The sequence below is a fragment of the Echinops telfairi genome, unplaced genomic scaffold, assembly GCF_000313985.2.
Source record: "Echinops telfairi isolate 266 unplaced genomic scaffold, ASM31398v2 ScPeMD7_7412;HRSCAF=8450, whole genome shotgun sequence".
In the NCBI taxonomy this organism is placed as follows: domain Eukaryota; kingdom Metazoa; phylum Chordata; class Mammalia; order Afrosoricida; family Tenrecidae; genus Echinops; species Echinops telfairi.
Window position 1 is genome coordinate 10,657,012 of NW_022111312.1, and position 21,213 is coordinate 10,678,224.

Consider the following 21,213-nt stretch of genomic DNA (forward strand, 5'->3'; position numbering starts at 1 on the left):
TGCGGTCCAAGTTATCTGGCAGCCAGCTTGCCTCTCCAACCTCACCTGCTGTCTCTCTCCTCACTCCCTCACCTCACACAGCTCTACATGTGGACTTTGCTGGATGGAAAACCACAGGAATCAAGTCAACCAGTTTTGTGGAAAAGGGACAGTATGGAAGTCCATCATCGTCAGCCGGTGACCAAGGGGCCACATCATGATGAATGGAGAAAAAAAGATTGGCGCTGTCAAAGGTGTCGCTTTACATGGATCCACAGTGCTCATGGGAGCAGCAGTCAAGAAAGTCTACTACTACTACTGCCTCTTTAAAGTGTTCACAGGCAAAGCTGTCATGCTGAGGACTAAGGTGTGCGGACTCAAGCCTGGGTGTTTTCAATCACCTTGTGTGTGTGGGAAAGTCAGAGGTGGGAAAGGAAGTCTGATGAAGAACTGACATACCGGAAGTGTGGCCTTGGCAAAGAACAGTGAGTTCTACCCTGGACTGCAAGGAGGAACAGACCTTTCCTGGAACACGAGAGATCCCAGCCCCCACTTCAGCCTTGCTCCCCTGGCTCCCTCATGGCAGGCACAGTGTATATGTGGAGGGAGGGGGTGCCCCAGGGCCTTTGCATCTGCTGCTCCATTTTGCCTTCTTGGCTCAGATGCCTTGTTTGGAAAGAGTTCCAACCTGAGCCCATTCCAGGATGCCTACCACCCTACCCCACAGGAGACATCCACTCCCTCTGTGAGAACACCTCTCCCTTTGCCTGTTTGATGGCCAGTGCAGTGTGGAGACTCAGTCAACAGTAGAGTGAGGATGATTTAGCAGACCTGGAGCTCTGGAATGAGCAGCTGCTGGAAGCCTCAGCCGCGGCTGCCGTTCTTTAGACCTGCGCTGCCAGTCTCCCCACATGCCGAGGGATGTCTGAGGGAGATGGGGTTCACCCTCAGTTCGACTTGTGTCCCTCTCTGCAGCTACAAGGCGTAACACGTGAGGAGGCTCATCTCAGCAGCAGGAGAGTAATTCCAAGGGCCGTATGATGTACCCAGCTGTTCATCGAGCCTCTTCCTTTCCCTGACACCCTTCCTACCTGCTGAAGGCCAGCGCAAGACTGCCAGGTGGTTGGTGGGGTGACAGCAACTGGTTTGGGCCTTGTATTTCACTTTATATTTCTTAAGCACTTTCTCTGTGGCCAATCTCTCTCCGAGGCTTTGAGCAAGAATATCTGGGGTGCCTCTCACCAGTCCCCCAATAACGGCGGCAAAAGCAGTTCTCAAGAGGAGGTCAAGTCCACAATGGAGGGCACAAAGGGGGACGCCCGTGCCCATTGCCCACTGGCAGGGTTGGCCACAGCCTCTCACAGCTGCAGCCTATGGCCACATTCTACCAGTCCCCAGGGACCCACTGCAGGCAAGTGGTGGCTGGCTCCTGAGAACTGAAGGCCGGTAGAGGAGAGAACACAGGGACACCCCCTGTCCCCAGACCTGTGACTCCAGAGCAGGGAGACAGGGGGGCAAGTGCAGGGCTCTGCACCCCGGAAGGTCAAGGCTCCCCGGGGACATCTGCCATGAGCACAAATGCCCTCTCTGGGGGACGGTGACTGACAGGACTCCATTGACCCGAAGCACCAGGGGACATGCTGGGAGGGGCATCACTGAGACAGAGGGGCTGGAGAGCAAGCTTTTATTCTAAAGCAGTCCTTTAGAATGAAAACGTTCACAAAGATGAAAAAGTACATTAAAAATATATGTATTTTTTATTCTTTTGTGTTCCCAAAGCCCCTTTTCCAGAATCACGTGTGAATTATTGCTCTGCAAGGTTGGGGTTTCACGCCATCTCCCAGAGTACTCTGGCCCTGGGACAGTCAGAGGGACCCATAGGAAATAGGCCTCCGCAGGATTCCCACAGCCTCACCTGCCACAGTGCCCGAAGACCAGCTTCCCAGCTGTGACCCACCCCAAGCCCCAGGCCCCGCCTGAAATCCAGACACAGGGCTTGAATGAGAGGGTGAGGGCCCAGGGACTACCCCAGGAGACTTTGGTGACACAAAGGGCATTTCACACCAGGCGGTCTTGAGCTATGGGAGGCTGCCGGCCCAGTGAAGCCACCCTGGGCCCACAGTCCCGCAGACCTAAGTGTGGGGCCTCAACTCCATCTTGGCCACGGCTGCCTGATGCACCTCATCGGGGCCGTCAGCAAAGCGCAGTGCCCGCGCCCAGGCGAAGAACTGAGCCAGCGGGTGGTCGCTGCTCAGCCCTGCTGCTCCGAAGGCCTGGCAGACATGGGAGAAAGCCTGGTGAGCCCTCGCCCGTCTCTCGTCACAGCACCTTCCCAGAGTGCCCTCTGACGTCCTGGGTGGGAACGCCTGCTCTGGGCCTCACTCACAGAGGGAAATCTCCCTGTGGGGGCCAGCTCAAGACGTGGGAGGAGCATCCCTGCACAGCCCTGAGCATCCCTGCACAGCTGCGGCCACATCGGTTTAAGACAAGTCACTTGACCTTCCTGGGCTGTTGTTGCCCACCTCCCAGGGTGGTGATGAGGAGGCACAGGAAATGGGGAGGGGGCATAAAAGGGCAGCCACTAGAGCTGCCAGGGGTGGTTCCGACCCATGCGTCTGCACATGCTCACCTGAACCGCACGATCAACCACTCGGCAGGCCATGGACGGGGCCACCATTTTAATCATGGCAATGTCCAGGGCTGCAGCCTGCAAGGAGGAGGAGAGGGTGGGTCTTGGGCCAACAGCCCACTGGACAGAGAAGAGTCCAAGCAAGAGTTCCACAGAAATGGAGTCCCACTGGACCCTGGGGGGGCAGTGCTGGTGACCACAGGGGGAATGGAGACGCTGAGAGGGGAAGCAAGTCCTTGGTAACTGACAGACAGACCCAGGAGCACTGGTGTCCTTGCCGGGGGTGTGGGCGAGGCCTCTGTTCCTTCAGGGTCACGGAAGGCTCTGTCTCCCACCAAGAGCGCCACATCCCAGGCCAGCCAGGGGCTCTGTAAAGCCAGCCTGAGCAGCTGTGTGGGGTCAGGGCACTGTGGGGAAACGCGCCAGAACCTTGCCACGTGCCAACGTGCTGCGAACATGACTCAGCTGTCCCAGATCATTGGACCTCTCATCCTGGAGGTGGAGGTCACTCCAAGAGGCTGGACCAGGCAGGGCCCACCGGGGCCTAGAGACTGGCCCCTTAGAGGCCCTTAGAAGCAACCATTTACAGAAAACTTGAAAAGAGGCTGTGTTTCTGGCGGGTTCGGGATGTGGAGTGAGACCAGTGGCAGGTCCCTTCTTTCTTCCTTGACCCTCACAGATGTCAACAAAGTCCAGGCCCAGGTAGGGCTGAGGCCAGGCAACCACGTGTCTGTGTCTGTGGATCCCTGGATCTCTTTGGGGACCTGTCATCAAACAAGAACCCATACCTTGTTTCCAGTCTTGTCCATGAGGTGGGCGGCTTTGAGCACCAGCAGCCGGGCTTGTTCGATCTCCACCCTTGACTGGGCGATATCGGCCAGGATGGTGCCCTGCTCCATCAGGGGTTTCCCGAAGGCCACTCGGGACTTCACCTATTGACACAGGCCAGGCAGAGAGGCATGGGGCAGGTGGACAAGCACACAGGAGTGGGCAGGCCTTGCTTGGGTGCAGAATGGGACAGAGAAGCCTGCAGCCTAGTGGCAAATCGGCAGACAGCTGCTCTAAAGCCATCCCCTCCCTCCTCTCTCCTCTCTCTCTCTCATCAGTGTTAAGTGGAATTTAAACACTAAGAGCTAAAGGGTTGTTAACACAGTAACAAGTGGACATGTCCCAGCCTGAGGCTTTATCCTGTGCATACCACATTGTGCGACCTTCGGTGCAAGGCATTGACACCCAAGGCCCAGCGCTGGGTAGCACAAGAGAACCCAGGAGGCAGAGTCAGTCAAGGTCAGCAATTGGCCGCTCTGAGCAAGAGAGAGGCTTTCTAGTCCCACAAAGACACACCTTCAGAAATGCGAAGGAATGGTTCTACTCTTTCCTAGAGGGTTACTGTCAGTCTAATAACCAACTCCAGGGCAAAAGGTTTGGTTTGGGTTTATTTTATATGGATGGAAACAGATGGCATTTCCAAGCTGGCAGGGTGGAAGGCAACTCTGCTAATGTTGGTTACTTGTCATTAGGTTTGAAGGCTGCGGAGCTGCATGTGCTGCTGGTGAAGGCTACCTCCGGGGACTACACCAGCCACTCCCCCTTGAGCCTCTTTGGGAGGAGAGCCGCCCTGGAGCGCTGGAGCCCCCTGGTGGGAAGCTAGTGCAACTGGAGTTTTTGAACTGCCAAAACTCATTGCCAGGGAGTTAATTCGGACTCAGAACCGCCCCTGTGGGTTTCGGTATTATAACTCTTCACAGGAGTGGTGGTTTGAAACGGCTCACTTTCTAGTTAGCAGCCCGGTAACCACTTAGGTTAGTAATCACTACATCACCAGGGTTCCTGTGAACTGCACGAGGCATCCTTAAAGGTTTAAAGTGGCCATTCCCTCTTCTGTTTTAACTAAACCAGTTGTTACAGCAACACTATTATCCCATAGCCAAAAAAAAAGAAGTAGACTTTTCTAGATAAATAATGACCCAGAATCGGGAACCAATTACAAGGATCTACATATAACCTCCTCCCTGGGGGAAGGACAACACAAAAGTGGGTGAAGGGAGACGTTGGACAGTGTAAGATCTGACAAAATAGTAATTTATAAATTATCAAGGGTTCATGAGGGAGGGGGGAGCAGGGAGGGAGGGGGAAAATGAGGAGCTGATATCAAGGGCTCAAGTGGAAAGCAAATGTTTTGAGAATGATGATGGCAACAAATGTAATTGACACAATGGATGGATGTATGGATTGTTATAACAATTATACGAGCCCCAAGTAAAATGATTTTTTTTTAATGTAAAAAAAAATGACCCCAAAAAAAAAAAAAAAAAGACCCAGAATCAAGCTTTGCGCTGTGGCAATATCATAGCCAGTGAGGTTTATCTGAGGCGTGATTGTTTCTAACGGAAAACTTTTCCCCCAGAATGACCCAGAATCCTACCACATAATTACTTAGTAATTGATAGCTATCCTTCTACTACTTTTTGTACACATATACATATAATTTAAGAAAATTTAAATGGCATGATAGTTTATCATCGAAGTATTGCTTTGTAGTCTATTTTTTTTTTTTTGGTCATTTAGGCAAATACCATGTCTGTGTTAAGACACCGATTTTTCACAGCATGCCTGCACCAGGATAAATCCAACCTGCTAGCCATGTAGGTAGTTTCCAACATTTGAGTATTACAACCAGACCCTGCTTCATGGAATAGGTTATGCACTGGGTTATTTTTTTTTGCACTGGGTTATTAACCACAAGGTCAGCAGTTCAAATCCACGGCTGCTCTGAGGGAGAACAATGAGGCTACCTGTTGCTGCAAAGAGTTATAGTCTCAGGATTTAACTAAAATTTCACAAAGAGTTACAGCCTCAGAACCTTAGGGAGCAAGCCTACCATTACCATGTCCTATAGGGTCATAGGGCTGCAATAGGATTTGGTGGTTTTTTGCTTGGATGGAATCTTTTTCATATTTTTGGATCACATCTTTTATGGACTCTTAATCGTTCCCTTGTAACCGTGCCTACAGCCACCATGCTAACGCTATACACTTTCTGTAGTCTTTGGACCCAGACAGGGGTGATTTTTAAGCAGACTGAGTTTCAGTGCAGGTACCTGCATCACTGACCACTGGAGAGGGGCATCTGATTTTCAAAGGCAAAAAAGCAGGTCAGGCCTGGCTCGGCAGGATGGGAGACAGACTGACCGCTCAGCCATCTAAAGCCCCTGGCATGGACTTTATTGTTTGTCTAGCTTTTTGTGGTACTTCTGGTCTCCACGATTTGCTGCATCTTTGTAGAAATCAATACCACTGATCAGCAAGACAGCCTTGTGTTTGGTCAATAGCTCTGCTTCCTTCACTGTTCCAGCCTGGGTAGGAAGCCTGGCAGGAGAAGCTAGGTAGCCAAAGCTCTAGGCTTTCTTGGCTGGGGGCGAGGAGGAGAGGGGCGGGGTGGTGCTATACACTGGGCCTAGAACCCGGGGACCCACATGCTTCCTGTATCTGATTTTTCTTTTATTTATTTTTCTGTATCTGATTTTTCAAGATACATGGGGAGATGTGGCTGTGAGCCTCTAGACCTCGGAACGGTGCCCACAGGCTGGCAGCCAAGTGGCAAATGCAAAGCAAAGTCTGGGACACAGTGTCTTATTGGTCAGGGCCCTGTATTCCCTTCTAATTCAGTTCAGCTTTCTGAAAGCAGTGAGGAGCTGCATACCCAGGACAGAGCAGAGCTCAGCTGGGGGTCAGCAGTGGGAACATGGGCACGTCAGGGGGAACTAGGACTCACGCGGGCCTTCATGAGTGCCAGCGCCCTCTCGGACATCCCAATCAGCCGCATGCAGTGGTGGATCCTGCCGGGGCCCAGCCTGCCCTGAGCAATCTCGAAGCCACAGCCAGGGCCAAGAACCATGTTCTCCTTGGGCACGCGCACATCTTCAAACAGGACTTCACCATGGCCACCTGAAAGACCCACAGGCCACTGTGAGCGAGCTACCAGGCTACTTCACGCAGATGGGTTTGTCCTAACCTCGGGTCATCTAGGCTAGCTAGATTCTGGCCTTGATTTGACCTTCAGACTGGATTGTGGATGAAGAGCGCTGGCCTTAAGATGTCACCCGAGTGGTTTGCCATTCCTTTATAAGACATGGTGATCGATCTTCACGTTGACACTGGCCTTAAGATGTCACCCGAGTGGTTTGCCATTCCTTTATAAGACATGGTGATCGATCTTCACGTTGACACGTCCCCATCATTGGAGACCCTACATGCCCATGATCCTGCAGAAATGCTAAACAGCCAGTGTGAGCTTGAACGTGAACGTGGATTTCTGCTGAGCAAGAGCCCTGACAATGGCGGCAGAGTTTGCAGCCTGCCTGCGGGCTGCTATGCGCATGTGGATGGAATACAAGGGTGAGTGGCCCTCCCTGTCTTCACACCTGTAACAGAGCCCAAGCCACTTCCCTGAGGACCAGCCCTACCACCCAGAGGTGCTGCTGTGGGGTGCAAGCCGACCTGGGGCATCCTCCAGCCCGTACACCGTCAGGGGCCGGACAACTTTGATCCCCGGAGTCTCCATGGGGACCAGGAGCACAGACTGCTGTCGGTGGCGTGGGGCCTGCGGATCTGTTTTCCCCATAAACACGCAGAGCTGGCAGCGAGGATCCAGGATGCCTGCCGGGAGAGAGAGGCAGCCTGGTCAATTAGAAGCCCTCCCAGCAGGCAGGCAGCCCTGTGGACCCTCGAGTGCCCTAGGGGCTGAATAAATCCACACTACTCAAGAACAGCTGTTTTCAGAGAGCACACTGTGGAGGTGAGCAGTTAGAGGCAGGGGCTGATTATTGCTCTTGGGCCTTGATGGTGATGCATTATGCAGCCTTCTAACTTTAGGGGGCTAGTACATCTGAGTCCCTTTCTTCCCGTGTGAAGGAGGAACCGAGTCCCTCCCTCCTAAGGAGGTGTGCAGGACCTGAGAGGGCCACAGTGGTGGGGGTGGCACAGCCTGTCCTCTGCCCCTGACCCACAGGAAGCCCATGCATGATGCCACAGAAGGAAGTGCTGCCCTGCCCCATCTGTGAGGGGTAGGAAGCAGACTGTTGTGTCCCCCGGGTTAAAGGCTGTTTTTTGGAAGGAGGTTGCTAGGCCTTGCTTCCGACTCCATCTGCATCTGGGAGCTCCGGAGGAAGCTTGTTCAGCATCCTAGTGTGGTAGTTACATAATCTGGTGTCAATTAGAGGATTCAGAATGAAGGGGTGCAGTTTAGTCTCAATCAGGTCGCAGCTTGATGACCTCATTTGGAGGCACTAAGGAGATAAGTAGCTCCCTGGAGGCAAGACGCAGGCTCACTCCCTGTAAGACAGCCCTATGGGCAAGACACAAGGAACTACGCCAGTGTCCTGAGATGGAGGAGCCACATGGAGACCCCAGCCAGCGGTGAGATGCTTACAATGCCACTGGATCCATAAGACTTCCTACCCGCTAGCCTATGATCTTCCTGCATTCAGCGTCATTGCATGTGTTTCCTGAGTCTAAAGAGGAATTTAGAGATTGGCATTGGACATATGGGCTAATATTGGACTTATGGACTTGATCTGGACTGGGCTGGGATGTTTTCTCTGTATTCAATTGCTCTTGTATATAAAGCTCTTTCCTATACACATGAGTGTCTATGAATTTGTTTCTCTAGTCTACCCAGACTAACACACCTTGTGTGAGAATGGACCTCACCTAGGAGCTAGGGAGCCAGTGAGGAATTCCGTCAGTTTCCAAAGGGAAGTGTCCACAGCAAAGGAGAGAGCTGGTGGAATGAGCCACCCTCTCAGGGTCATATCTGTGGCCACCTGGCAGCATCTCCACCACACAGCAGCTCTGGAGAAGCACGCACTCCCTGTGGGGCTGTTGTTGGTGGCCCCTGCCACTGGGACAGAGTCCTGCCAGCCAATCCAGACCCACTGAAGTATGCCTGGAACATGAACTGAGGCCCGATACCTGAGATCCACCACTTGTGACCGCTGATGACGTAGCAGTCCTTCTCCTCTCGGATGGAAGACTCGACGTTGGTTGCATCAGAAGAAGCAACCTAGCAAAAGCACACGCCAGTCAGAGCCCTCCCAGGGGGCAGGGTTGGTCAGGCGCCCAAGGGGCCTCCGTGGTACCTGGGGTTCTGTCATGGCAAAGCAGGAGCGGGCCCTGCCCTCCAGCAGAGGCACCAGCCAGCGGGCCTTCTGCTCCTCCGTGCCGTACCGGACCAGAAGCTCCATGTTCCCCGTGTCCGGAGCCGAGCAGTTAAAGACCTGCAGAGGAGAACGGGCACCCAGGGGACCCTGCACCTTGCTTAATTCAACTGCCTGGAAGCAATCGAGCAGGGCCTCTCTGACCATCCAAGGAAAGTTTTTCCTCTCCCCAGGCAAACAGAACTACTTTATATATTTTGGGGGGCTCTGAAGTGAAGAACATACATATTCATAATTGTTGTATCGCCCTGGATCAACTGACTTTATTTTTAATCATCACACAATGTTCTTGTCTTTCATAATAGATTGCGACTTGAAAGCTATCTGATATTAACATTATCTTATCTTTAAATGTCTTTTAATATATTATCTGATATTAAAGTGATCACCCCAGATCTCTTTTGGAAACTATTTGCATGTGATATTTTCTTTTCAGTCCTTTCACTTTTAACCTACCAGTGTCTTGTGCTTCAGATATGCCTCTTGTACATAGTGTGTAGATGGTTCCTTTTCTTTTTAATACACATTGTGTCTTGGCTGGAGTATTTAATCTATCTATATGTATGGTAATTACCGATTAAGAAGGCCTTAGTGCAGCCATTTTGATGCTTTTGTGAGTTTCTGATAATATTCTTTAAGAAGCCTTGGTGGCAGAGTGGATCACGAGTTGGGCTGCTAGCCACAAGGTGAGCAGTTCAAAACCACCGGCAGCTCAGGGTGGACGAGGTTTTCTGTTCATGGAAAGATGTACAGCCTTGGATGCACTCCGGGGCAATTCTACTTTGTCCTCCAGGGTCGCAATATGTGGAAACAGACTCAAAGCCAGGGCATTTGGTTTGAGTTTTCAGTGGTCTCGTGGGTTACACACTGAGCTGCTGACTGAAAGGGCAGCAGGTTGAACCCGTCACTCAGAGGGAAAGCTTGAGGCTGTCTGCTCCCACGCAGATTTACAGCATCAGAAACCCAAAGGGTGCAGTCCTATAGGGATACTCTGAGTCAGAATTACTCGATGGCAGTGGTGTGGCTGGGTTTGTACATTCTCAGAGGAGCCACAGTGGCCCAGTGGTTTAGCACTCAGCTGCTAACTGAAGGTCAGCAGTTCAAATCCACTAGTCACTCCCTCGGGAAGAAGTGACAGTTGGTTGGAAAGACAGCTTTGGAAACTCTATGGAGAAGTTTTTTGGTTTTTTTTAATAATTTTTATTGGGGCCTTGTACAACTCTCATCATAATCCATCCATCCATCCATCCATTCATCCATCCATCCATCATGTCAAGCATATTTGTACATTTGTTGCCATCATCATTCTCAAAACATTTGCATTCTACTTGAGCCCTTGGTATCAGCTCCTCATCTGTAGAGTATTAACTACAATGACTTCCAGTAGGGTCGCTATTAATTGGATTCAGCTGATACTTTCTCTGCGATCTTTTCAGTATCTCAGACCCCGCAATGCCCGGTCTCAGAGCCTGGCTTGTTTGAGAGCAGAAGACAGAAGCTGGAGAGGAAGGGAAGCCGCAAGCCCACAGCCCACATCTCCAGGTGACTCACACACTGCCCCTACTGACTTTCTTGCTCCACCCGCCTGTCTATGGCTGCCCTCTCCTCGGTGAGAAGTCCCTTCTGCCCTCAGTGCTCTCGGGCACATCTGTTTGCCGGAAAGGGCTGGGAGAATGGAGCTAGGAAGGTTGGCGCTGGTGCAGTACCTCCGGGGCGTACACGGACATGCCCATGAGTTCACACAAGTGTGCATACTCCACGTTGGTCAGGCCTGCCCCGTACTTTTTCTCAGGATCTGCCTCCAAGGGTAGGAATAGGTTCCAGAGTCCTTCTGCCTTGGCTTTTTCCTGTCGTGGGATAAGGAGTTCAGGGAACCACATGGAGTTGACTGACCCACAGAAAACCCCCTGGGACAGAGGAAGGGAGGCAGACAAGCAGGCCAAGAGGACCTGGATGCTCGGCAGCCCCAGTCCGCACCACAGCTCTCTCACTGCCTTGAGCCCTTCCCCGAGTCTCCAGACTTGCCAGCCCCCTCCTTCCCCTCTTCTCCTCCCCGCACCGCACCATCACCACCGTGTTACTGCTGCTGTAACCATGATCCTATCGGAACCGGCTCCCAGATAAGCAGATGGTGCAGGAGCGAAGCTGCCACCTGGAAGGCTGGAGGTCTGAGTCCTCCCAGAGGTAGCTCAGAAGAAAGGCCTGGTGATCTACCCCCCACCCAACCTGCCACAAAAATGCTGTAGAGCCCAGTTCCATGAGTCCTTCTGACTGAGGCACAATGTCCCCCTTACCTGCAACCTCAGCACCTCTGCAGTGTGGACAAGCCACCCCTGAGCACGTCTCCTGGTGAGACAGGGGGTGGGGGGAACTTTACCCCTAGGACAAGTACGGCCTGGTTTTCCTCACTGTGGTACCTACCTGGGGTTGGGGGTGAGGGGACAGCCAACCCAGTCTGTCCAGAGCCAGACCCTGCCCCTACTCATGCTGACATCGGAGCTGAGTGTCTGCTTCCTCCTAACACGTCTGTCCCCAGCACTCAGGATGGGAGTGGGCTGAGTACAGGGGAAAAGGGACTGGTGGGAAGGGGCGCCCGGAGCCCTCATATAGGAACACGAGTGCAAGGCTCAGCAGTGGGCGGAGCCAGGGATGCCTAGAGGCCCACGCTGGACGGGTCTGGCCATAATTTGTATCTTCTTTGTCTCAACAAATCAGCCGGGCAGTGGGTGAGTGCCAACTGGTTCCAGCCTTGCTGCCACCCTGCTCACTGTCTCAACCCCACAGGAAAGGAGAGTGCTGGCCCAGCTGGGCTTACACGCCCACTTGTCTCCAAAGAAACTGAGGCACTGCTACCAAGAGAAGGGAGAAAGGACACCAGGCAGTCCAAACCTATCAGATGCCCACAGCCCCAGCGCCAGGAGCTCATACAGGTTGGCAGACTGTACTTGGCACTGGGCACCCCCAGTGATGTGTCTCATCATCCCCTCTACTTCCAGTCCTGGCCTCAGGGTCAGGAGCCGGCTCTGCCCTGGCACATGGGAGGATGGACAGGGTCACAGGACAGGAAGGAGCATGTGTGAAGCCGGGGTTCAGAGAGGAGGCAGAATAAGGAAAGGAACAGAATCATCTCTTCTCCTGAGGTGGAGAGTCCCAAGTGGTGAGCCCGGATCCAGACCCGAATCCGTGCCCTGGTCTCTATTAGTTGTGTCTCTGACACACTACCTGTTTCCTGACCTTTGGGTGGAGGCCAGCGTCACCGACCTGGCAGGACCTGGCACTGTCCCAATACTCTTCTCAGTTATGGACGGTCACTTCATGTAGGGTACAACTCCCACCCTAGAGTGTCCGCCCTCTCCCCATTACCTTGAGGGCCTCGATCAACGGGGAGGGAGTCCACCGCTGCGCCGAGGTCTGGTGGTCCCGCAGCTCCTGCTCCACGGGGTACACATGCTGTTCCATGAAGCGTGAGAGCTGGTGGTACAGCTCCTGGACAGGCCGGGGCAGGCCCTCGGGGGAGATGACCAGGGCTCCTTTGGAAGGTTCTGGAAAGGAGCTGTAGCACCTCACGCCTGTGGTGCGCAGCAGGGTCTGTGCGCTGGCCCAGGTGTGAAAGGACCTCGACGATGGCCTCGTGGCTGGCATCTCCTTGAAAACCCGGAACCCTTCTTTGACGGCAAAGTCCCACGCCAGGTTTGACGTAAATTCCACCAGCTTCCCGCTGTGCTCAGCCGTGGCTGAGCTCGCCTGCCCTGAGCAGAACCAGAGGAAACCGGGATCACTGCTGTGGTCAGGGCCTACTGGGTCAGCAGCTCTCCCACCACCGTCACCGAGCCTTGCACTGGACCAGACAGTGCCTGAGGGTAGGTATGGTGTGGCTGCGGCTGTGGCCGTCCTGTGTGGATCAGACTCCTAATGACCCCGGGAGGCAGAGTAGTTCTGCCCTGGTTCCCCAGGCTGCCATCTCTGCAGGAGCAGATCTTCCCCCAGCCAGAGCTGTTGGGTGGTTTAAACCGAGTACAACACAAGGGCCCCTGAGTACTGCTGTGTATCTGAGCGTTGTCCTGGGTGCTTTCTGCAGCAGTGCTCCTGGATTAGATTTAGCATCTCCGTGTCCTAAAGAGACTGTGGCCCTTATCTTCTTTGTATCAGCAAGTCAACCTTCACCAGGGCCTAGTCCCACCCACCCACCCACCCACCCAGTTCCTGCCACAGCAGGCGGGCAGCCCTCCAAAGAGAGCATTCATCCACCATGCAGGCGTTAAAGGTGTTGGCGTGATTCTCTGCAAGTCAGGAGCCAGAGTTTTGTCCTCCCAAGCAGAGCATGCAGCCCACTGGACCTCTCGGCGGGTATTTACTGAGCACCTGCTGGGTGCCGGCTTCGGAGCCAGACAGCACCTCCCCAGGGGGGCACAGGGACTGCAAGGCCCTTGAGCAAGGTGGGGTGACAGTGCCCCTCAGAGAGGAACTTTTAAAAGGTGCTGCCCAGTGGCCTAAGACTGCTGGCGCCGCTGCTCCCCACTGACATGTCTCTCATTTGGGGTAGAAGATTGCCACACCTTCCCCGCCCCCAGGCCCGTGGGAGGGCTTGAGCCTTCCATCTTTTGGTTTCCCCCAGGGCCCCTGAGCACTGGGACACCAGGGGTCCTTATAGGGAAGATCTCTAAACCCACTGCCATCGAGTCGATCCCAGCAGACAGCAACCTCCGTCTGCAGGGTTTCTGGGGCTTTCTAAATCTTGATGGGAGCGAGAACTTCCTCTTCTCCCTCGGAGTAGCGGGTGGCTTTGAACCATGGGTCTTGCTGTTAGCAGTCCATCACTTACCCACCAGCACCACTGGGGCTCCCAAAAGGAAGACGCCCTGCTCTTCAATTCATTATGATTCACACCGAGTTTCTTTTTCGAACCCAGGTCATGAATCACCTTCGTAACTATCTTCTTCCTAACGGGATCTTGGGCTCCACGTGCCGGGGAACCCGGTAGTACCATGGGCCCAGGGCTGGGCTGCTAACGGAGAGGTCAGCCATTCAGACCCACCAATCCTTCCTCAAGAAGATGAGGCTGTCTGCTTCCATGGGAATTAGTCTTGGAAACCCTACGGGGCAGTTCTACTCTATAATATTGGGTGGCGATGGGTCAGGGCTCAGTGGCAGTGGGTTGGGCTGGGTTACTCCGAGGGGTGCTTTTGTCATCTCCTGGGAGGTCCCCTGTATGAGCTTGGGTTGTTTAAAAATGACCACGTCTGCTATATTTTCCCAACTGCGGTCCCAAGCAGGAGAGAACACGTCAATGGAGCCACCAAATGCCAACCACGAGCACGTCTGCCTTTCTGGAATTTGAACGGCCAGCTCCAAGAAGCCTTAAAATGAACATGTGATGTGTGTGGTACAGACTATAAATAAGGACCTGTCCCCTCACCCCACTTCTCTGAGCTCCACTTTCCCCTGGCAGTACCAACAGAACAAAGACGTCAATGGCTGTCTGCACAGACAAGGACAGATGTACGTCCCTGCTCTTATTGGTGGGGGAGCCCTTCTTCTTCTGGGAGGTTTCAATACTACTTGCTTTTTTAAAAAAATGGATGTAGTCGTTTTCTTGTACAAAAACGAAGCTGCTTCTCCCCTGTATCTGGCTGGCTTCCTGGGTGGGAGAGGAGGGGGAGCCTGGAGAGAGCTCGTACCTCCCTTCGGTGAGCCCTGAGAAGTCAAAGGACGCCATCAAACAGCTCCCAGATGGGCCAGGTAAGGGCGAGCCAGCAAGTTTAGAAGAGCAGACAGTCTAAAATGAGGTCTAGAAAGGCTTTTCTTTTTGGAATAAATTATTACTATATTGGAAAGAAGTGACTTTAATTTTGCAATGGAAAGTAAAATCGTATTTGTTAGAGTAGGAAATGCCAGAACTGAGGTGATTGGTGAGATGGCGAGGAGCCCTGATGGAGTAGTGGTTGAGTATTGGGCTGGTAACCAAAAAGCCAGCAGTCTGGAAACTAGCCACTATGTGGGAGGGAGACAGGGCTTTCCACTACTGTCCTGCAAGCTCACCCGGGGCAGTTCTCACCTGTCCTGCTGGGTCACCCTGGGTCGGCATAGGCTCGATGGCAATGGAAGGTGTCCTAGCAGCCTAGCCCTTAGATCTGTTTTAAAACGGGGGTTTGATCTGTTATAGACAGTACACTTCACCAACATGCCCCGTACGACGACGGTTCCCCTTTCGTATTAGCGAATTCTCTTTCAATTACTATATCTCATCTTTTCATATGAAATAGAGGCTCCATGAACAACGAGATCACTACAAGAAAAGTTCAGAATCTTAAAAACCCATTTTCTTGTTTTTAAACCTTCCCTGAGGGATAGCGCACAGCAGAAACCTTCCCCAGGGAACGGGCCACAGCCAGCCCTTGCCCCAGGGCACCAGCACATCCTCTGCGAAGTGGGGCTGAGAAGGCACAAAAAGACTTTTCTCTACGACTGAACGTGTGCCCTGTTTTTAAAATATGTTTAAAATATGGTTTTATTTTCAAATTTTGTGTGTTATTTTAATAACTGAAAAACCATGGGTGAACCAGCAAATCAAAAGATTCGGTAGGCAGCTCTGGTGGGCAGTGGGTGTGTGTTAATGGGCAGGAGCAGTCCTAAAGAGCAGGGCGGGGAGACATCATTGCTCCAGTGACGTGTGAGGGAAACGGGGTCTGTTCCCCACGACGGTAACAATGTCCAGTGTTGTAAGAAGACAGAGCATGCAGACCGTCTGTGACAAATGGCTGAATTAGCTGACTCTTAAGGCCATTCGGCCCAATCAATGCTTGAAAGTCTCTGCCAAATGTCCAGGCTTCCGGGCTGGAGATCCCTCCCCTCTCCAGCGCCAGCTGGGACTCCCCATGGAAGGGCCTTTGTGGGGGTGCTCTCTGGTACCTGTGAGCGAGCGCTTGTAGACCCCCTGCAGGATGGCGGCCACGCGGAAGAAGGAGAAGGCCATGTAGAAGTTCCAGTTCTCCACCAGTGGGATCCCCATGTGATGACAGTACATCCTGAAATGCTCCTCTGCCGCAGGGATCCCCAGCTGACTCAGGTCGCGGCCACTCAGACCTGGGGTGACAGAGCCACCCCGGGGGAGTCACTCTCCGCTCCCCACGGGCTGGCTAGCACGTAAACTGGGAAAAATCACTCTTGCACAGTTAGCTCAAGGGGTGAGCCCGTTATTTCAGAGGATCTCTGCCCTCAGGAGGCAGGGCACTCAGGCCTGAAGCTGTGGCTCACAGATCAGCCCTGCAAGGGTTAAAAGTAAATCTGGAGTTGGGGGGGACGGGGCGGTGACTTGGACTTCCACAGCTCAGGTGGACAAATTCAACCTTCGCCTGGCATTGAAAGAGCAATCCCAAATGATAGCAACGACAAGCAGGGGAGCGAACACTTCTGCTGGTTCGGGTCACGTCACTTGTACCTTCTTCTGGTTCAGTGTGTTGTCCCTGGGGTTGATCCCAGGAGTTTATTTTCTGGGGGGCACAGATACTGCCACACAGACATTTGCTGCTACACTTGGAGTGGGGAGAGGAGGGTAATACAAATTTTTTAAAATCTAGAAACAAATTAAATATCAAACCATCTTGACCTGGTCTGATCATTCAAACTGAATGTCTTGACTACGTTAATTAGGACAATCTAGACAAAAAAGTGCCGTGTTGTTATTAAAAAATGCTGCTGCAGAAGCAACATTAAACACAGTCTAAGAATATGTTGAAAATAACACAACTTGGGAAAAATGCAGGGTAATCCCATCCTTGCTTCTGAAGCGTGCGGGGACAGCCAGGCTTGGCAGACAAGGATGGGGCTGAGCTGTCAGCAGGAGCTCCTTGGGGTGACTGACCCTTCGATGCTGTGGCTGGCTGTGGTGCCAATGCTTTCACCACAAACTTGAATTTTAAAAATTAAATACAAGTTAGTTGATGAGCACATAAGAGGGATCAATAAGCACACACTATTTTCTTAAAATCCATGCTTCCCTGCTTCCCCCAGTTGTGCAGGGAACACACTCAGGTTGCAGTAACCACCACCGGACCAGGGTGGCAGTGTCAAGCCCATGCGGGCCCCAGCCCTGGAGATCCCTACCTTGGAGCATTGCGAAACCTGATGGCAGGTAGTGAGCCAGGCAGCTGTAGGCCACGTCCGCCAGGGGGTCGCCCAGGGTAGACAGTTCCCAGTCGAGGACAGCGAGCACCTCGTTCTTCTCCGGATGGAAGATCAGGTTGTCGAGCCTGAGTAAGGCACAGAGGAGTGAGAAGCCACTCAAGAAGAGGGTGGAGGGTCCCCGGCACCAGCAGGGTTCCTTACTCCACCTCTCTCTGTCGAGAGCTGAGGAGGGGAGGATCCCTCCCCTGCCTGAGGGTCCAGCTTGCCTCTCTGTGGCTATCACTAGGGTTCTAGTCATTTCTTCCTTCCCATGACAGTTTTTTGGAAGAAAAAATCAGAATTAACTCCAGGGCACTAGGTTTGCTTTGGTTTGGAGTGATGACCTTAAACTCAAACCAAAGCAGACCCACTGCCATCAAGTTGACTGTGGTAACTATATAATCATTTGTCAATTTGAGAGGATTATGAGTGAAAGGATGAAGTCTGGCCTGTCAGTCAAGATATAACCACGATATAACCACGAGGCCTCTGTGTGGGCATGGCCTTCTCCTGAGAATTCTGGGAAATCCTGTATTTCTTCCTTGGAGGCGGGAGACACTTTTCTCTCTCTGCTCACTCCCTGGGAGACATTGCAGCCCACAAGACACATGGAACTACACTAGTGCCCTGAGCTGGAGAAGCCACATGGACCTGCCCTGATGCAACCAGACCTCTGAAGCTGCATAGAAACCCTGCCAGCGCTGAGATGTTGACAACGCCACTGGATCCAAAGACTTTCTACCCACTGGCCTGTGATCATCCTGCATTTGGCGTCCTTGCATGTGTTTCACGAGTCTTAAGAGGACTTTATAGACTGGTATCGGACATATGAGCAAATATCAGACTTCTGGGCTTGACCTAGACTGGCTGGGATGTTTTCTCAGTATTCAACTGCTCTTGTATATAAACCTCTTTCTATACACATGAGTGTCTATGGATTTGTTTCCTAGTCTACCCAGTTAACACCTTGATCCTGACTCATAGTTTCTGAGAACTGGCAGGAGCAGCCTGCCTCATCTCTCTCCCTCGGAGTGGCTGGTGAGTTTGAACCACTGACCATTCAGTTAGAGCCCAGTACTTACCTGCAGTGCTACCAGGGCTCCTTGGCTTTAAAGCCAGGTCGACATATTTTCTGACATGTCTCCCACAAAAGCTTAATTCTTCTCCACTCAAAGACCCTGGCATTTAACATTGTGGGGCAAGATTAGGATGGGTGATTGAAGGTTAGGTCAGAACATGGTGATACAAGTTCTGCCTGACTCTCTCTCTCAGAATGAGCAGCTACAAGCCAGGAGCTACCAGGTAAGAAGTCCAGCACCCCAGAAGCCATCAGCCAAGACCACATAGAGAAACCAGGGAGAGAAGGAGACACAGAGCAGCCCAGCTGGTCATGTGAGTGAACCTCCAGGTAATTCCAGCCCAGTCTGTCTGTCTGTGAACCACCCCCATATTGAGGCAAGCTCCTGTTCCCAGGTGGCAGGATCCTGAGCAAAGTAATTGCTGTCATTGTTTCAAGCACTACAATGACACAGAGAGGTTTGCAATGCAGTAGTGATAGCTGGAATACCCACTTGCCCTTCAGACCTATGGCAGACAGAACAACCCAAACCACGGCCATTGAGTCAATTCCAACTCACAGAGAACCACCCTATAGGTAGAGTAACACGGCCCTACAGGGTTTCCAAAGCGGGAATCTTTGTGGAAGTAGACTGTGGTAGTTAATTAATCTGACAGGATTAAGAGTGAAGGGGTGGAGTCTAGTCTGTCAATCAGGTCATAGCCAATGAGGCCTCTGTGCAGGCATGACCTTCTCCTGAGAATTCTGGGAACTCCTGGATTTCTTCCTTGGAGGTGGGAGACTGACTCTCTCTCTCTCACTGCCCACTCCCTGAAAGATGCTCTACTGACAGGACACATGACACTACACTGATAGACCCTGTGCTCTGGGAACTGGAGGAGCCACATGGAGATGCCTGCCAGCGCTGAGATGCTTACAACGCCACTGAATCTGCAAGACTTCCCACCCACTGATCCTGCATTTGGCGTCATTCTCGTGTTTCCTGAGTCTGGAGGACTTTATAGATTGGTATCGGACATATGGGCTAATATCGGGCTTATGGACTTGATCTGGACTGGGCTGGGATGCTTTCTCAACATTCAACTGCTCTTATATATAAAACTCTTTCTATATACATATCCGTGTCTATGGATTTGTTTCTCTAGTCAACCAGGACTAACATATAGACTGCCACATCTTTCTCCCTTGGGGTGGCTGGTGGTCTTGAATCCTTGATCGTTAAGTTCACAGCCAAGCACAGTAACTACTGTACCACCTTAGGTGGGGTATTAACTCCCAGCTGTTGCTGGGCCTATAGTTTCTCAGAATCCTGCTTCACTCAGTCCTATTTCCTCCCCAGACTCTGACAAGCTTGGTAAAAAATTTTTTACATCTCAAACATGCAGAGTATTTCAGAGGATAGACCCATTTTCCAGACTTAACACAGGTCAACACTTGGTCAAACTTGACTCCGTTTTTGTTTTTGTTTTTTAATTTATGAATTTGGCGACTGGCCTCCCTTCTTTTCCTCTCTCTTCTGCCCCACAAATAACTGCTAGCCTGAAGTTGGAATGATCGGTCCCTGACAGCTTAATCTATAACCTGTTCTTGCGACTATTCTAAAATGTACACAGACGCTATCACACTGTGTGTGTCCTTCGGCTCTCACTCCTCCAGCATTCTCTCTGAGATTTATCTATCGTGAGTTACACATATGCTCAACTCATTGGTTTGTTTGACCTGCTGAAGAGAATTCCAAGTGCACTCCCATCATGAGTGTGGCCCAAAGGCCATCCTGCGTGACCTCCTAGTGCACAGGAGCCAGCACTTTTCTAGAAGCTGAACTGGGGGCTGTCGACGAGGCCACCTCCACCCTTACTGGTTATTGCTTTTCACAAGAGACTGAACTCAGGACAGCTTCGGCCAGCTCTAGCAAAGGATAACAAACCCACTGCCACTGAGTCAATTCTGACTCATACGGGACTCTATGAGTCCCCTATGAGAAGGTCCCCTGATTGAGGCTGTAAATCTTTACAGGAGCAAACAGCCTCAGTTTTCTCCCAAATTACGGTGGGTGGGTTTGAACTGACATGCTTGTGGTGGCTAGCAGCCCAACACCTAACCCACAGAGACACCGGACTCCTTGGCATGAAATATAGCCCCCTGCAGAGTTGAGTCCTTAATGGGCAGTTCCACACTCCACCACTCTTGGTCACTCCCTGGCTAAGACACGTCCTTTCATCTACCAATGGCTGGCGATGTCCTTGACTGTAAGCATCCATCACAAAGCAGGAGAGGGCTCTGAAAGCATCTTTGTGGGTGTCACAGTTGCAGTGAAGAGAGAAGGTGTGCAGATCACTTTGTGACTCTCCTGCCTGCTGTGCAAGTGGATGCTTGAACACAAAAGGAGGCAAGGACAAGGTCCAGAGCATAAGGACTGGTGATAGAAAGCCGATTGCTGGTCTTCCTGCAAAAGGAAATGGGTTGGAATGGGTGACAACGGGATGCACTGTTGGACCAGTACTCCCAGGCCCGAGTGGCTGGTGGGGAGGGAGGGGACTTGGATGCAGCCCTTTGAGTGCCCAGTTACAGCAGCATGAAGCACTTGGAGAGACCCAGGAGCAGGCAGGCTCAGCTTGTGATGGTTACCTATGGCAAGGCCCAGCTGGTCATACTATGAGCTGGTCATTCAAGGATGTCACCAAGGATGTCCAGGGAGGCAGCTGGCAGTGAGTCACAGAGATCAACCATGGAAGAAAGGCAGCCCAACTTGGAAAGCTGGGGCGGGTCTGGAACACTAGTTTTTACCTCTGAGACCCTACAGGAAAGGGTAGAACTGCCCCTGTGAGTTTCTGAGACTGTCACTCTCTGCAGGAGTAGAAAGCCCCAGCCCAACTCATAACCCACCATGCTGTCTGTGGCCTACACCAGGGCTGCTTTGACCTTCGAGCCAGCTTAATAACAGGGTCCCCTCCTGATGGGTGGGGGCCGAGGGAGGCGAGACCTCACCTGCCTGGGGAAATTGAACACATTTAAGACAACAACCTGAGCATCCTGAGCAGTTCTCAAAGCCAGACCCTGCAGGGGCACCTCCGGAACCCATGTTGGCTCCTTTTGTTACACACACACACACACACACACACACACACACACACACACACACACACA

The 21,213-nt window shown here is 52.2% G+C and overlaps 1 protein-coding gene and 1 pseudogene across 4 annotated transcripts in view; one reads left to right on the forward strand and one right to left on the reverse strand.

Moving 5' to 3' along the window:
- Nucleotides 1-1,713: 1,713 nt before the first annotated feature.
- Nucleotides 1,714-21,213, reverse strand: part of ACAD10 (acyl-CoA dehydrogenase family member 10) — a 43,930-nt gene continuing 24,430 nt past the window's right edge. For 3 of the 4 annotated variants that reach the window (XM_045296767.1, XM_004709574.2, XM_045296766.1), the window contains 11 exons: nucleotides 16,929-17,074; nucleotides 15,735-15,908; nucleotides 12,189-12,574; nucleotides 10,532-10,672; nucleotides 8,748-8,885; nucleotides 8,581-8,671; nucleotides 7,108-7,266; nucleotides 6,383-6,555; nucleotides 3,397-3,540; nucleotides 2,609-2,686; nucleotides 1,714-2,252 (listed from right to left, as the gene is read on the reverse strand). In XM_045296767.1, coding sequence (XP_045152702.1) covers nucleotides 2,112-2,252; nucleotides 2,609-2,686; nucleotides 3,397-3,540; nucleotides 6,383-6,555; nucleotides 7,108-7,266; nucleotides 8,581-8,671; nucleotides 8,748-8,885; nucleotides 10,532-10,672; nucleotides 12,189-12,574; nucleotides 15,735-15,908; nucleotides 16,929-17,074 — 1,771 coding nt within the window. In that variant the 3' untranslated portion in view covers nucleotides 1,714-2,111. The remainder of the gene's footprint in view (nucleotides 2,253-2,608; nucleotides 2,687-3,396; nucleotides 3,541-6,382; nucleotides 6,556-7,107; nucleotides 7,267-8,580; nucleotides 8,672-8,747; nucleotides 8,886-10,531; nucleotides 10,673-12,188; nucleotides 12,575-15,734; nucleotides 15,909-16,928; nucleotides 17,075-21,213) is intronic. The other variant, XM_045296768.1, reaches the window with a different exon arrangement.
- Nucleotides 4,936-5,095, forward strand: LOC115871943 (annotated as a pseudogene).